Raw genomic sequence first — 17,277 nt, forward strand, 5'->3', positions numbered from 1 at the left:
TCAGACCACTAATTTGGTCTGAAACAGTGGCCAAACTGTACTTTAATTGTTCTTCTAATTTAGTTCTAAAATCTAAAATCATAGAGTGTTAGTCCCAGCCATACTTGTGTGTCCTTGAGTACTTACATTGTGTTTTAGCTCTAAGCTCTGTCTTCTCAAGTAGCCTCGAGAAGTGCCCATTGTGTTCAAGCATCTTCTCTCTTGTTGGGCCCCTTAAATGCATAGATATTTGACTCAATCAGATTATTAGTGGCTTCTTCCTTTTAGGTGCAGGAGGGGCAGTATTAAGAGGCTCACTATTCCCCCCAGTACTTCAAACTCCAGCCCCTAGGCAGGCTGCCAGGGCTTAATTGGCTTAAACTGCTCAACACGTCTCAGCCACTGACTGTCTTCAAGATGATTTATTTAAGTTGGGAATGTTGCTTAATGTTTTTCACCAGGAAGGGCAAGTTTTTAAATTAGTTGACCCTTGAACATGGGGGTTAATGGGGCACCAACCCACTGCACAGTCAAAAATCTGTGTATAACTTTTGATTCTCCCAAAACTTGATACTAATAGCCTCCTGTTGACCAGGGCCTGATAACAGAAATAGCAAACTAACATATTTTTATGTACATTAAAGTAAGCTAAGAAGAAATGTCATTAAGAAAATCATAAGGATGAGAAGATACATTTACAGGACTATACTGTATTTATTGAAAAAATCTGTATATAAGTGGACCCATGCAGTTCAAACCCGTGTTGTTCAAGAGTTTCTGATGTTTAAAAGCCAAGAGGTTTTTGTATTCCTTCACGAGAGCTCAATGAGAGCATTGAACTCGGAAAGCAGTTAGCCCTTTCTGCAGGTCTGCATAGAGTAGGTGTTTCCTACCTTTGTTACTACATTCTGAATGTCTTAGCAAAAAATGTGTCGATAGGAAGGGAAGATACTGAAAACAGGGGAGAAGTCCCCCCCCAGGCCCAAGTTCATTACAGTAAGCACTATAATTAACAGTTTTAAGAATCCTTGGTGTAAGTCATCAGCACATACTAACAGGAAAAATAAGCTTTATTTAATGACAGTCTGCCAGTATCTGTGAATTTGGGAGTTTCTATTTTCATCCATGTTTGAGAGTTCTGGTCTTCATTTTAAATCTCAAAGATAGCATAGTGGGGCTCAATTTAAGTCACAGAGCCAGAAATACAGATAGGTTAGAAGATCTCTTATGTTTTATTAGTGTGAGATATAATTAAGAACAAAAGAAAAAAATGCATTTGTGTAAAAATACCAGCCGATTACCAGTGACGGTCTCACAGTTCTCTGTATGAAGGGGGAGACTACGAACAATTTGTGTGACCCTGTGATGACCATGAGGCTGGCTCCAGAAATCTGGGCCGTGCAGACATCGCCAAGCCTCGAGGGGTGTGTACAAGATTATAGTACGCAAGTCGGTGGGGTAGCAGAGCTGGCGAGGAAGGTCGCGTTGGGGATAGCCCCGCAGGAGAACCACAGCCCTGCCAGCTGGAGGTCCCTCTCGGCCTGTGTCCAAGCCCCTGGCTGCGCGGCCCTCCCTGTCCTGCAGGAAACTCTCCAGGCTCTGGGTGCGGAGTGGCTCCCGAGCCCCACTCAGGGCACCCTCGATTTCCACACTCAGTTAAAGGAAAGGCAGCTCCTGTGCCTGCCGTGGGGTGCAGCTCCCACTCCGCCCTCCGGTACCCCGGGACGGAGGGGGCTTTGGCTGCGCTGGGCCAGCTCCAGGCAGGAGCAGGGCTGGGTCACGCGGGACGCTCCCCCTGCTCCACGGCCCCAGCCCTGCCCGGCCGGCTCGGCCTCCTTACCCTCCAAAGTCTTAGGCTTTGCTCTTTGGCTTCTCTCTTTCCTGAGGCTGAGCTGTAGGAATCACACGCTACGTCCACGTCCTCCCTGCTCTCCTCCAGCCTTTGTACCGGATCATTATTAACGGTCCACTCTTCCCGAAGCAGGATGAGACTTTGCCCCTTGGGGGCCATTAAGACCCAAGCCTTATTGCCTGTCTGACCCCAGTAGGCGTTTGAGTTAGAGGCTGAATCACAAAGGTCTGAAAAATCAATAAAAGAAGACCAGTTCTTCTAAGGACAAGGAGAGGGAGTCTCTGAACACGCACAGGGGGAATTAACAGGATGGGGCTGCGGTCCACTCACCGGAGACGGTGCAATTGCTAAGGACCTGCCTCTCCGTAGAGACTCCCGGAGACCGAAACTTCCTGTAAAAATGTCATGCGTGTGAAAATCTTATGTAAGCAAAACCTTTATGTTTTATTTTGTGTTTTTATTTCAGTCATTTTGGGGTTGTGCTGGTGATGACAGATTGCTAGGCAGAACGTTAGTTGAACTCTGTAAAACGGATTTTAAGCCAGAAGGTGAATTCAGGCAAATCCCTGAGAAGTCGCCATGGCTTTCCCCATCAGAGCTTCCGCTGACAGGATATTTACCTTCTACTAACTTCTTTAATTCTCACCAAAAAAACCTTTTGAAGTAAATACTGATTTTATCTACGTTCTACTGAGGAAGAGGCTGGAGATCAGTGAGAAGAGACACAGCTTGTAAATTGGAAAACCAGCTGGAATCCTGGTCTCTTTGGGCCCAAACACAACTGTGTCCCATTCTCTGCTGCCTCTTCACGTGTAGGTAACGTCAGAATTCATGAAACAGTGCAAGAAGGGTAGGTTTGCCCTGTAGCGTTGAACCCGGGATCGCAATAATTGTTGACTCACACCGCACTGGAGAAAACATGATGTAATCTGCGTTCGTGCTACTACTCCGGTTATACCACTCTTCTGAAAGAATTTTCCACGAATATCAATGGCTGAAGTGTTTGCCTTTTAAAATTTGAATGAATAGTTTTAATTTTTAATAAGTTTATTTATACCTATTTAAAATAGCATACTTTAGGTTTTCTGACTTTCCTGGTCTCTGAATTTTTTTTTCTAGGGTCAACGTCTTTTCGAAAAGTTGCTCCAACTGACTTCGCAAAATATCGAAATCAAGCTCGTGAGTGATGTGACCGCGGACTCAAAGGTATTAGAAGCCTTGCGATCAAAGGGTAAGACCAAGGTCGCTGCGCTGCCCTAGCCCTGGGGGTCTGTGAGGACATCCCTCATTCTGCCTAGAATAATACGTGATTTCTTGATGGTCGGCACATCGCACCAAGTTCACTTCTTATTTCTGCTTTGAAAAGTAGCCTGATGAAAGCCCTTAAACGAGAAGCAATACTACGGGGAAGTTTTAAATAGTGCTGTTGCGTATTAGTTTATGCAAAATAATCTCCTGGCCATGACATGATAATTAACTAGAATGTAGACTCTTTCCTCTCTGAACACTGCAATGATACAATTACAGAGCCACTTCTCATTCGAACAAACACTGGATTTCTGTTTTTCTCTTGCCCTTCAAATGGAAATCCTCCTCTTGCTCTATCTTCTTTAAAATAATACTGTCAGATGTAGGCGTCTATGAACCCCGGCCCAATTCCAGAGAAGATCATTCATAGGCCACTTTGCAATTTGTCTCAAAATCCCACAGGGACCAGGAATCCTTAGGAAATAACTTTCTTTACTTTGCTGTGTCTTCACTAATACAACTGTCCCATCCAAATACTTTTCACGGATTTATCAAAATGTCGGCCCTGCATTTACTTTGGGAGCTGTAAGCCTCCACGCGGAAATGCCAGGCGTGCCAGTGGAAGTGCATGGGCTGCCCTGTGTCCCCGGGAGAAGACCAGGCGTTGGCCCCGGTGAGCGGCATTGTGTCTCAGTCTGTGCTGTCTAAACATGGGGGGCAGTGGTGCTGGTTGTCTTCCCCAGATGATGAAGTGAAAACCCCTTCTGAAAAATGTGCCAGGCTAGGAAGCAAAGAGCACAAGTATTCTTTCCTTCTGCAGGAGAAAAGTTGGAAGCAACAAAGCCTACGGAAAGACCTGAATATACGAAGATGTAAGCGTGGTCGGGCACAGGAGTAGTATTTTTCCAAGCGTGGGAAAGTCAAGGAAACGTAGGAGCTACTGTCAGGCCTGAGCAGCTCACCGTGCTGCCTGAGCAGAGGGTGTTGTTTCTGAAACACTAGAAAATACGTAGTTCAGTGGATTAACGCGAATTAGAAATGTATCCTTACTTTTCCTGTTTAGAAAATGTGAGATTGGGGTTCCCACTCTCTGAAAATCCATGAGCTGACACATTTTTAGGAATGGGGTACTTTTGGCTCACTCTGGGTGCCTGTATTTGCTGATAAATTTCCCATGGTGTCTACTTCCATACAGACACACACACACACACACACCCCCCACACATATACACACGCGCACCGCAGACACACACTGCATGTACGCACACACCCCAACCTCTTCTTTCACCTGAAACTGATAAAATATTGTACGACAACTATACTTCAATTATAACAATCAGAAAATACCCTACTATGCAGGAGTAAGGGGTGTATCAGGTGCTGCTGACTGTTTGGCCCTCAAGACATTCATTCGCTATAAATGAGTCTGTGGGTAGAGTCCTTGCNTGAGCTGACACATTTTTAGGAATGGGTTACTTTTGGCTTACTCTGGGTGCCTGTATTTGCTGATAAATTCCCACGGTGTCTACTTCCATACAGACACACACACACACACACACACACCCCCCACATATACACACACGCACCGCAGACACACACCGCATATACGCACACACCCCAACCTCTTCTTTCACCTGAAACTGATAAAATATTGTACAACAACTATACTTCAATTATAACAATCAGAAAATACCCAACTATGCAGGAGTAAGGGGTGCGTCAGGTGCTGCTGACTGTTTGGCCCTCAAGACATTCATTCGCTATAAATGAGTCTGTGGGTAGAGTCCTTGCATACGGTTCTAGAGCGAGGTATGAATTAAATTTCATTGTAGCCGTTGCTTCTCACAAAGAAGGAAGTGTTTGAATTTCACGGTAAGTGTTGTCTATTACTACAACTTAGGCTCTGTGAATGTGTGGTAGGAGTTCTCATCACAACAGGACAAATAATTACCCTTTACAATGGGAGAGTGATAAACAGGACCCTGATCCCTCGTAGCCGTCCCGTCTGCCTCTGCGAGGCCCGTCTGGCTTCCGTTACTGCGCAAGTGTACGTCACCACCTGCATTCATCACAGCGACTGTATGTCTCTTATCCTCTGTCAGAGACATTAAATAATAACAGTGCATTTTAGAAATGCTTGTTATGAAACCATCTTATTTAATTAATTTTTATGAAATCATTTTAAATCTGGGTAGGAATACCTCTCTTTAGGGTTATCTTTTAATTTTTTTATGGAGAGATCCTGGCCTTCCGGTAAAGTTTGAGGAAGGTCTGGCCAGAAATAGTCCACGAGCCATGAGCAACTTCAGCTGTGAGAAGGAGGAGCTGGTCACATGCACGGTGAGAAGGGCTGACTGAGGCTTCCCCAGAGTGGCGAGGAGTTCATGCAGGTGTGGGGCCTGCGAGGGCAAGGCAGGCCAGCCGGGCCTCAGAGCCCTTCCTGGAGGCGGGGAGATCCCGGCTGATTTCTGTCACTCCTGCTGCCTCCCCGGGGCCTATCCTCTCCCCCACTCACAGGACTCCGATGTCAGAAAGGTCACCCCCCACAAAGCCTCACACTGTGGCCCAGAGGTAGGATGCTTTTGAATCCCTATGCTCAAGGAGTCCACGAGCCCAGGGAGGGATTTCATTTTAGACAAGGCTGTCTGTCAGTTCAAACACTGACTGACCTTCTCCAGGCGTCCCCGTGAGCATCTGAAATGCGGCACGTTGGCTTAGCTGGTGCTCTTCCTCTCCTCCCTTCCAGCCACAGCCCCTTGACCTGGGTTCCCACCCTCCCGGCTGCTTCTGTGTGCTTACACATCAGAGATGACACTCTGTCTGACGTGTGGAAAAGCGCCCCATAAATTGTTTTTCCTAGAAATAAACTTGCTTTCTAAATCTGGAGGCCTTCGGATGCCTTCACGGGTTTTGTGTTTGGATTTTGTCAGCTGTCCGTTGTCTTGGCTGGAGGACTAGTCTGAAAGCAGTGAGCTCAAACCTGAATGGGCAGTGTGTGGGAAATGGCTTCTGGCTGCGTCAGGCTGCACGGTCGAGCTGATGCCCTTCAGGACTGTCGCCAAGTCCTGCTTCTTCCTACACACCTGCCTGCACGTGGGGCCCACCGTGGCTGGGGGTGACCGCGCCATCCCCTGTTCTTGTCTCCCAGTCGGAGCCTTGGAAGTCCCACCTGTTACCCGACCGCAGGCTGGTAATACCACAGCAATGCTGTTTGTACTATTCACACGGTGTTTATTTCTGGCTGTGTCCCTTAGTCATAAGCAAAATATTATTTCTCTGTCATACCATCTGTTTATCTAAGGCTTTATGTTTTGAAGCACTTTCAAGGTTTACAGCAATATTGGGAGGAAGGTATGGAGAGTTCCCAGGCACCCCCCACCCCGACCCATGCACAGCCTCCCCCATCATCAGCATCACTCCCCAGAGGGGACATGAGTTACCACGGGTGAGCCTGAATCGACACTTCGTCATTGCCCGCAGGCCCCAGTTTACCCTGGGACTCACTCTTGGTGTTACACAATCTCCAGCTTTGGTCACATCAGGGGTGACATAGATCTCTCATTATAATGTCATACAGGGTATTTTCATGGCCCTAAAAATCCTCTCCGCTCTGCCTGTCCGTCTCCCTACCTGCTGTGTTTTTAATCCTTATGCTCTATTACTGCGACAATGACATTTATAATTAAGAATTTCTTTTTTATTTATCTTTCAAAACCATAGCAATTCAGTGTACTTTCTATAATACGACAAAAGTATTTGCTCCAGTAGCCTACCAAAAATTAAGACTAACATAATGTTAAGCTAGAAAATATAAATTTCCTTTTGGGAAAAACCAGGCTTTTACTCGTTCACTGTTGGATGGTAACTCTTTAATAGAATGACTCATGAGATAAAAGTCAGAAAGGATTAAAATCAGTGATCTAGAAATAAAGTCCACACGATTAAAAAAAAAAAACACTTGAAACCATTCAGGATCTGAGTGTCCTTTTCAATCTCATTCGTACCAATTTCTGTTGTTGGCTTTCCAGACACATGAAAGAGAGTTGCGATTTCCCAAATACGGCCAGGGCTCTGTTTCCTAACACACACTTTTCCTTGTACTTCAAACACCCTCTCTCTCCTTTGTTGATTTGCGAGCTCGTATTCATCCGTCAACGTCCATTTTAAGCCTTACTCATGGCATTGCCTTCAGACTTCCTTTCTTTTCCACAGTTGCTCTTACCGTCCATTTCCTCCATTGTGCATTCATTATTCATTCAACAACCACTCCTTGAACATCTGACAGGTGCCCGAAAGCTGGGCTTTAAAGCTAGAAAACTGACAAAGGCCTGAGCCTTCCACTGACTTCAGAGAGTTCACAGTTTGCTAGATAGATTGCCATGAGTGGAATGAAATGATCAAGGAATTCTTGAAACATTTACATGGAGTCCAATTTTTCTGAATCACTTTTTGCGTCTGAGTCATGGATGCCTGTGTTTTCCACCCAGCATGGTCTCTGCACCATCACGACATGGATGGTGCTCTAACTTCAGAAGCAGGCGGTCTACTATTGTCTCTTTTCTCTGAGCAGACTTCCGTTTTCTCTGAGCACACTTACCAGAAAATGTCGAAGGAAGATATTCTGACAATAATCAGGACTCCTGATCCTTCCTCAAAGATCCCTGAAATGGTTTGTTGACTGAATATGGAGAAACTGCAGGAGGCTGGTCACGCCCCCAGGAATAACAGCCCAGACTTGAAGGGACAGCTCAGTTATAACTGCCACCCCCCCTAAGCAATTGTAAGATGCATCCCAACGGCAGAGTCGTTAAAATGTAAAAACTGCAGGTTTTATTGTTTATTTATTTTTTTTAAAGGTTTTATTTATTTATTTGACAGAGAGAGTGAGAGAAGCAAGGGGAGCAGCAGAAGGAGAGGAAGAAGCAGACTGCCTGCTGAGCAGGGAGCCCCACTCGGGGCTCGATCCCAGGACCCTGAGATCCTGACCTGAGCAGAAGGCAGATGCTTCACCGACTGAGCCACCCAGTGCCCCAAAACTGCAGGTTTTAGAACCAGTGACATATGGTAATGAGGATTAATTTAAAAGTCAGCAATAAATTTCAAAATCCAACTTAGAAAGCCTTAGCTTTAATACTTAAATTAACTTAAAATCGATCACTCCTAATACTGCCCTGAAGGAGGTGACTTCTAGACCATGCCTCCTGTCACAGGGCCTCTCTCTGTGGCAGCAGCCATCCTCTGAACAGAAATTCAGAGAATTCAAGCTCCACTGTGCTTCGGAAACACCGGAACTCTTGATGGTGAGTGCATTCGGTGATAGGAAGTGTTCCTGTCCGAACGAACGAACAAACAAGGGAAAAACCCTGCTCTATTACCTGAAATGGGAAAGAGGTTATGCAAAACAGATNAACAAACAAGGGGAAAACCCTGCTCTATTACCTGAAATGGGAAAGAGGTTATGCAAAACAGATTTTTATATGAAAGTTCTGTAGGAAAACAGCATAATGAAACCAGAAGCCCAAAATGAGCTGGAGAAGAGACAGCCTCCTGGGTAGACAAAGAAGAACGCAGAAACCCTATTCCCAGGTTTAGAGCATGATGAAATTGCACCTGAAGTGAAAAGAGAAGAGGTCATCCTAAAAGCTCGGTTTTGAAAAGGAGAGCAATCTAAAACACTCATAACTGGTAGGTTAAACTCTGTCACTGAGTGCTGCTTGGACTTTCCTCATCTCTGGTGATCAGCCTCGCTGTGCAACAGAATGAAATTCGTCCTAGAGCTTGGGGGACTTCCGAGTGAGTCCCTAGCTTCCGACGGTGCAGCTTACTGGAGGCTCAGGCCTGTTAGCCCGGTCCCGGCTCAGCCAGTGTTTCAAGCTCTCAGTCTGGTAGAATCAAACCCACCTTGTTCTCGATCCCTTTGTTCGTGCGCATGCAGACCTACGGGAGAGCAAACTTCGAACTTAGATCATGCTGCCTCTGGAAGTTTGTGACGTCTTCCAGGAGCTGGTAACAGAACTGTTTTTTGGAGTTGTATTTTGTTTCGCTAGAGCGTGAAGGTGTCTAGAATTTCTTTCTTCTCTGGCTTCTCTAGATACATGGGTGGGTGGATGGATTGGTAGTGGATGGGTAGACAGATAGACAGATTTTCAGATCTTAGCCGTAGCATTAATGTGTCAGGAATTTCTTTCCTCTTTGGTTTCTTTAGATACATAGTCAAACAGACAGATGAAAACATAGATGGATGGATGGATGGATGGATGGATGGATGGATGGATAGATCATCAAGTCTTCTGTGAGATTTAAAAATTAAAGTTCTAAGTTTCTCAGTTGTTTTATCCACATTGTTTCATTTCTGTTACTCTTTGTGAAGGCAACACAAAGCGTGTCCTTCGAGTGGACTCTTGACTTCTGTGTTGGCCCCCAGCCCTTCCCCTGCTCTCACATGCTCCTTTTGTGAATTTGTCATACATTTGCTGGGTGACTGGCACAAACAGAGTCTGTGGTTGGAGTAAAGCTGACCCCGGTGGTCCCTCACTACTACCGTATGCCAATCAAGTGAACTAAGTAGACAGAGCCTTGCCCATGCTAGTGAACAGACGAGAGCACCAGATCCTAATGAGTGCTGGTTCCCATCCACAAAGCACTGAACAAAGAGTAAATATGTAGTTGGCATTTCCTTGTGACTAAGTCTTATTCCTTTAAGTCAGAATTTTAATATTTCGAATAAGACTAAAGCCCTTTCACTCGTAACAACGACTCCCTTTTTTAAGAGAACATCAATTATATTTTATTTCTGTGTGGTTGTTTAATAACCTCTTTTAGAATAAGAAATGAAAATAAGCAGTTACACATATTAAACATATTTATGCTTTTCAAAAAGTGTTCAGATTTGGGGTAAGTTTTACTATTGTAACTAGTCATAAAACTCCAAAATATTTATTGTAAAAGAAAATATGGTTCTAACCACGAGAAAATACTTCCATTTCAGATTTGTAAGTACGTAAAATGTAGAGGTGCTTTCAACTCAGAAGGGTAGCAAATAACTTTGATATTAAACATTCTATTCCCTTAATGCCTGATTTTAATTTTGAATTATCTGCTCAAAATATTAGAAAAAAAGATTACCACAGACTAGTCTAATAGCTGATAGAGCTCCTTTTGGGTAATCCTATTTTTCTAGTGCTGTGAATGCTACGTATAGAGAAATTTCCTGAACTTAGAGTAATGAAGTCTCCACCTTTTAAATATTGCGCAACTAGAACCTGTTTCTTATCACCCATCAGTGTGTTCATAAATTCTTCATCATGCAGAGCTTGACCTAGAGAGAAGAAAATAGGCAATGATTTCTATTTGTCAGCAAAATTATTTCTTTTTTTTTCCCTCCAGCTTTATTGAGCTGTAATTGACAAATGTAATTGTATGTAGTTAAATTGTACAATGTGATGATTTGATACCCATACTTCCGTGACATGATTACCACAGTCGGGTTAATTAACACATCCATCACCTCACACAGTTACCTTTACTTTTCCTTTTCGTGATGAGAACACTTAAGACCTACTCTCGTGGTAAATTTCAAGTGTACGATACACTAGTAACTGTAGTCACCATGCTGTACATTAGATCCCCGGATTTGTTCCTCTTATAACCAAAGGCCTTTACCTTCTGACCAGCATCTCCCCATCTTTCCCGCCTGCCCCCTACCCCCACCCCTGGTAGCTATGATTCTACCCTCTGTTTCTGTGACTTTGACTTTTAAACTTTTTTTTGATCCCACATGTAAGAGAGATAACAGAGGAGTTTTGTCTTCGGCTTATTTCCCTTAGAATAGCGCCCTCTAGATTCATCCATTTCGTTGCAAGTATCAAGATTTCCTTTGTGGAGGCTAAAGGGGGTGTGTGTGTGTGTGTGTGTGTGTGTGTGTGTGTGTGTGTGTGTACGTACACACCACGTCTTTATTTAGCTATTGACAGACTCATAGTTTCCGTATCTCCACCATTGTCATAATCCTGCAAGGAACATGGGTGTCCTATCTCTCTGAGATACTCATTTTGTTTCTTTGGATATATATCCAGAAGTGGGATTGTCTGGGTCATAGGGTACTTCTGTTTGTTTGTTTGTTTGTTTGTTTGTTTGTTTGTTTTTAGGGATCTCCATGATGTTTTCCGTAGGGGCTGCACCAGTTTACAAGAGTGCAAAAGGGTTCCTTGATCTTCACATCTGTGTCAAACTTGTTATTTCTTGTCTTTTTGATGAAAGCCATTCTAACAGGTGTTTGGTGATATCTCCTTGTGGTTTTGATTTGCATTTCCCTGATAATTAGTGAGGTTAAGAACCTTTTCAGTGTATACCTGTTGGCCATTTGTATGTCTTCTTAGAAAAAATGTCTCTTCAGGTCTTTGTCCTTTTTTTAATTGGGTTGGTTTTTGGCAGTCGAGCTGTATAAGCTCTTTATGTATGCTTAGATACTAGCTCCTTCCCCGCTAGATGGCTTACAAATATTTTCTGCCATTCTGTAGGTTGCCTCTTCATTTCGTTGATTCTTTCCTTTGCTGCATGGAGCTCTTTAGTTTGACGTAACCCCACTTGATCATTTTTGCTTTCGTTGCCCGGGTTTTTGGTGTCATATCCAAAATATCATTGCCTAGACCAACGTCAAGGAGGTTTTCTTCCCTGTGTTATCTCCCTAGAGTTTTATGGTTGCAGGTCTTACATTTAAGTCTTTAATCCATTTTGAGCTAATTTTCGAGTGATGTAAGCTAGGATAGGGGTTCAGTTTCATTCTTTTCATAATACTCTGTTTTTTAATTATTATGTTTATTTTGGCCACTTTATTAAAAACAGGAGGAGGGAATGCTGTGTTCAGATTCTAATGTGTGATCCTCACTGTTGCGTATTTGAATTCAAGAAAGCTGTACTCATTCACATTAGTAATCTGTATTATTATTCTCATCTCATCGATTAGGCTGGACAGAACCTAATGAGAATATACATATTCCTAAATCTGAGAATAAGGGCTTGTGTAAATTTTAAATTGAATACAAGTTGCCCCAATTTCCAAGTTGGAAATTTTACAAGGTGACTTTTTTGAACTGCTTGTTCCAAATGAGTGAAGCATAATTTGGGAATTTTATGTTTATCCAGGCTTTTTTACTTGGTCTCCCGGATTTATAATTTTCCCCAAATCTAGCTCCACGAGTTGGTATGGTTATATGTGTTAACATAGGGTGATACGTATATTTTACGCATCTCCCCAGAGTAAACTTTATATTATTCTGGCTTTTCTCCCCACCGTTTGAGAGGTTGCCATTGTTGAAGATAAGGTCTTTTGTTTTCCAAGTGAAGGACTGTCCTGGTGACTCTCAGGAGCATAGGGTCCTCCTTTGGGCAGCAGCCTGCTCTGGGAGTGGCCCGGAGAGAAGTCAAGGTGACCTTGCTCCCCCCCCCCCCCCCCCCCCCGCCGGGCATGCTTTCCATCAGGCTCTGCTCTGTTTTCACACCTTCTCAGAGTGGCTGCCTCTTAGGCTCATGGTCGAGCCCATGGAACCTGGCACCTTTGTTCTCCTCTATTCATTGCAAGGATTTCTGTCTCCTCCCTCGCTTTACAGAATACCAAATAATTTGGCAGTAAGGCAGGAGCTTTTTCAGACACATTATACTTTAATGATCATTAGCATAGTAATAAGGACAGCATTTAGGAGCACATACCCTGCTGTCCTGTCGGCTTGTGCTAAAATTCTGGACCTGTCATTTACAGTGGGGTGCAAGTGCGGGCAAGTAACTCTGACCCCCAGGATCTTCTTCAGTAAAATGGAGACGATAATAATAACCCTTTGTGGGGTATGAGAATCCGATTAGGTAATGTATAAAAAGGAACTGGTGCAGGTACCTAACTCATAATAAACTGTTAGTAAGTGACCTCCACGTGGGGCCACTATCTTTTTGCCGGGTGTGTTATTTTTGAGTTTGATCTGTTTCTGCCCCTAAAGCCCACACCCAGCCCTGTGATTTTTCAGCGAAAGGAAGGCCTGGTTCTGAACACAGTACAGACATCTTTGGGATTGCAGCTGGTTCATTTGCCTTTATGGTTTTACAATAACTCAAGCTGGCTTCAGTGTGTGATAGGAATTTTCTGGCTGGCAACACCAATGACACCCCGTCTGTATTTTCCGGCACTCTTCGAGGATCCACTGGATTAGGTTGCAATTCAGTGTGTTTAAACTTTCAGAGGGCTTCATCTGGCACATATAATATAGTCTGTCATCCATTTGCTCTAAAATGTAGGATCTGGGGCTAGAGGCTTTATTTTTATCCTTAATACATAAGAACTTTGGCAGGCATGGCATTTTTAGGGGAAGTTATATGCATATTCAGCTGTGTGACATTATAGAAGTAAGGAGAATTTTGTTCAATCTAGTGATGACTTTATGCTTTTCTATCCTAGTGATACTAGAATTTGGAAAGGGTGTCCTTTAAGAGGAATACAGGCATACGTATAAATAAAGGAATAAATTAAAACGTGCCTGAGAGCCTCGTGATTCCTGGGAACCCCGTGACTGTCATTTTGAGCAACTGGTTTCCTGTTTGGGGGTACCTGGGAGGCTGTGTGGGGCTTCACACATGCGTGCTCTGAAGGAGACTGTGATCTGGCTTTCCTCATCGGTCTGCTACCCCCTGGCTTTCACCTGGAAGCTTCCACATAGAAAGGAATCCCTGTATGCCTTAGTGAGTGAGATCTCCCACTTCTGGGACTTTGGTCTGCTCTCAAGTTCAGTCTCCTAATTATACCTGCTTTTGAAATCACCGTAAAAGCTCACGCGAGTTAAGCTGCAAAGTTTTTTCTGTTGTTTCCTGCACGCTGTTCAGCACGAACTTACACAATTTCCTAGAATTTCTGTGCCCTTCTTCTTCTCCATTGTGTTTTCTCCTTTTCTTTTTTGAACCACCTTTTCCCATGCCGTGGTGATTCTGCTCATTTTCTCTCCCCTCACCCACAGCAGGTTGCACATATTCACAGTTTCCTTCAGGTCCCCCAACGACCTCTTTCCCTCTTCCCGAGATCCCGTCTGACTTTGTAGTTACACTCTGCCTTATAGAAACATGCTCACGTCAACTGGGCAAAAAGGAAAAAGAACCCAGTCCATCCACCCCAGATCCCATTCTGCCTGCTGCCCTCCTCCCTCCTCCCCTTTCCTCCGTGTTCCTTTGTACATTTTGTCTGTTTCTCGTCCCCACCTCCATGCAGCTCTCCAGCCACAGTCTGGCTTCTGCCCTGCTCCATGGAAACCCCCTTGATGTTGAACTCACTGGACACATGTAAACCCTCTACCGCATGGCCGTGCTGCAGTTCTGAACACCGGGACCACGCTTCGCTTTTCCTTGGAACAGTGTGGTCCCTTGGTTTTCACGGCCCCATTCACCCTGCTGTCCCTGGCTCTTCCTCCCCAGTCTCCTCTGCTGATTTTCAGGACTCTGTCTGCTCCTTACCGTTTCCTCTCTTCTCCTCTCCTCCTTTTCCTCTCCCTTCCCACTCTCCACACCCCTCCCGTGCTGATTGCCCTTGAGCCTGCGGCCCCATTAGTCACCCACATGCTGATGGTCCACACGTGGTGGCTTCTGAGCGCCAGGCTCACAACATTCAACATCAAACTTAGTGTTTCCACGTGGATATTCTCGAAATACTTCAGAAGCGACTCATCCAAGATTAAGCTGCTGCCCCACCCTTCCCTCAGTGTTCTTCTTCCTTTGTGTCGTGTCTCAGAAAATGGCAGGACCGTCCTTCCACGTGCCCTGAAAGGAATCCTAGGGTTATCCTCAACTCCTCCCTTTCCCTAACCTCTAGAACCAACTGGATGGTGGTTCTCACAGCTACACAATCTCAGCGTCTCTGGAAACGGGTCCCTTTTTCCCGTCTGCCACCACCACGTAGCTTAGGCCTGTCCTTTCCCTCTGGAAAGATCGCTGAAGACATGCTAACTGTCCCCCCTGCCTCCAGTCTTCCTGTCGACTCTTCTCCACACAGAATTGTTACAAGGTAAACTGAGGCATATTATATATTTCAGGATTTTAGGTGAGCAAAAATCGTTTTGAATCAGGAGGGGAAACCCGAAAAGGGTTAGCAGCGCTCTGCAGACAGGAGCCAAGCCTTGTACAGAGAGGGAGCAAAAGCAAGGGAGGGAAATGATTTGACTGGCTGTAGCTTAAAGCCTACTTGACTTGTCTGTGTTTGGTTGCCCTTAGGTTTAATTTCTTAAACGCGAGGCATTTACAGGCTTGGGTTTGGGTTTGTGTAGACTGCCAAGACTTTAGAGTCACCTCAGTCAAATGTAGTCAAGTTAAGAGAATGATGCTCCTAAAAATTAGCAAATTTCCCCGGCTTTCCTTGCCTTGGCTTTTCTTGGTGACTGCCATCACCCTTAATAATGCGTTCCAGCAGGGCTCATATGCCATCGATGGCGCGGTAGATGAGTTTAGGTCTTCCTGGCTTTTCAAAATGTATTCTTTTAAGATGTGTTGGAATAAAATAACTAGCACATTAGACCCATTATTTTGTGGCTATTAAATGCTTAGGGCACAGCTAAAAAATAATGACAATTAAATTTTATTTAAATATAATTAAGTAAATAATAGCTCAGGTGAGAGACATCTTGGTTAAAAAGACAATCTGGAATTCAAATGACAGCTTAGAAAAGACATTCCAAACCCTCTATCAGGGTTTCTCCAAAGGTCTACCCCATAGGCCTCCAGTCTGAGTCGTGTCCACTCTTGTCAGCTCCCAGGGCATGCACACACTGCCAGGCCCATTTCTGCTGCTAGATGTCAGTGCCAGCGAGGGCAAGATGGAAACTCGATGCCCATGTAGGCAATAAGTCAACGATTGTTGGATAAACTGTTGATAAGCCAGGCTTTAGCTGTGGGAATCATCACCTAGCCCCCCTTTCGGATTGTCCAGATTTCAGATGAAGTCTTGGGTTTCTCACTCTGTTTTTCTGTGGAAGAGACGAGACATTGTGGTAAGTTGCTAAGTGCAAAATCAGAAGATTGAGAAGAGGCTGAACAATTTCGTATGACATGACAAAGATCTGGAAGGGGGGGCGAGGGGATGACTTTCTCATTTTAAAAGAACTGTATTAAGAAGAATTTCCCTATATTTAAGCTGGATGATGGTTCTCAAATGCTATGTTAATTAGTAAATGATGGTACAAGCATTTCGAAAATATAAAACGCTATAGAAATGCTAATTGCTATAGAAATTTACATGGTACCTTTCTTTGGATAGAAAACAGTAAAATGGCATTTGAAGGGCAATTTGAACTACTTTGGTGTGCATTTCTGTTCTTTAAGCTCCTGTGGAAATCAGATCTAGGAACATTATTTTGTACGTTCTCTTTCACACTGTCACTTGCCCAGTTGGAGGGCGGGGTAAGGACTCATCCTCCCTAGAAGAGCGTGTGTGGTTTGCCGAGATGTTCCGAGTCCTTCCTCCATGCCATGAGGCTAATTAACCCAACCAGGCAAGGGCATTGTGTGATTTCCTTCTCAACAAGAGGCTGAGAAGACTGCCCTGCCCATGGGGCTTTGCGGACTGTTGTTGGCTCTCCTCGGAAGAGGGTTTGAGGATGTGCAGAGACACACGATCTTGCCAGATTACGAAGGAAACAAATTATGGTTCCCCTTAAAGAAAGGGTAGGTGCAGCATATGTAACAAGATGTAAAATAACTAAGAAAGGTGAAGTAACTCTGTAACTGTATAGGACCAAAATAATAGTTTAGTAAGTGCCTTGATAGTGGTTATAGCAACTCGAGGGGACAGCAGGACCAGAGGTGCTGGGCGTCACGGCGGGATCTATGACTTCGCCTCGCCCGAGACAGGGCTCACCTGGCACGGGGTCTTGGCACAGCCGGCGCATTTACTCTCCAGACCTGTCACCCTCAGCCCCCGCGGCTGCTCAGAATTAGGTTCACAGAGATGATGTGCAGATATGTACGCTGCGGCACAATTCCTGAAATCGGACACCGATCGGGGGAATAAACAGTGGGACGCGCCCGTGACGGAATACTGCTCATCCTTCAAACCCATGTTGTGGGCAAAGAGCCAGTGACCAGGGGAAGACAGAGAGAAAACAGAATGCTAAGTGAAAAGCAGCGGTCTGCAAACAGAAGCCACTGTATTATTTCCTTTTCATTCGAGGATAATC

At 44.6% G+C, this 17,277-nt stretch overlaps 1 protein-coding gene across 5 annotated transcripts in view; it reads left to right on the forward strand.

Moving 5' to 3' along the window:
* Window positions 1–17,277, forward strand: part of PLD5 (phospholipase D family member 5) — a 339,166-nt gene that overhangs the window by 180,123 nt on the left and 141,766 nt on the right. For 4 of the 5 annotated variants that reach the window (XM_034666657.1, XM_034666659.1, XM_034666658.1 and 1 more), the window contains exon 4: window positions 2,951–3,062. In XM_034666657.1, the coding sequence (XP_034522548.1) occupies window positions 2,951–3,062 (112 nt within the window). The remainder of the gene's footprint in view (window positions 1–2,950; window positions 3,063–17,277) is intronic. The other variant, XM_034666660.1, reaches the window with a different exon arrangement.

Source organism: Ailuropoda melanoleuca, chromosome 8 (assembly GCF_002007445.2).
Source record: "Ailuropoda melanoleuca isolate Jingjing chromosome 8, ASM200744v2, whole genome shotgun sequence".
NCBI lineage: Eukaryota > Metazoa > Chordata > Mammalia > Carnivora > Ursidae > Ailuropoda > Ailuropoda melanoleuca.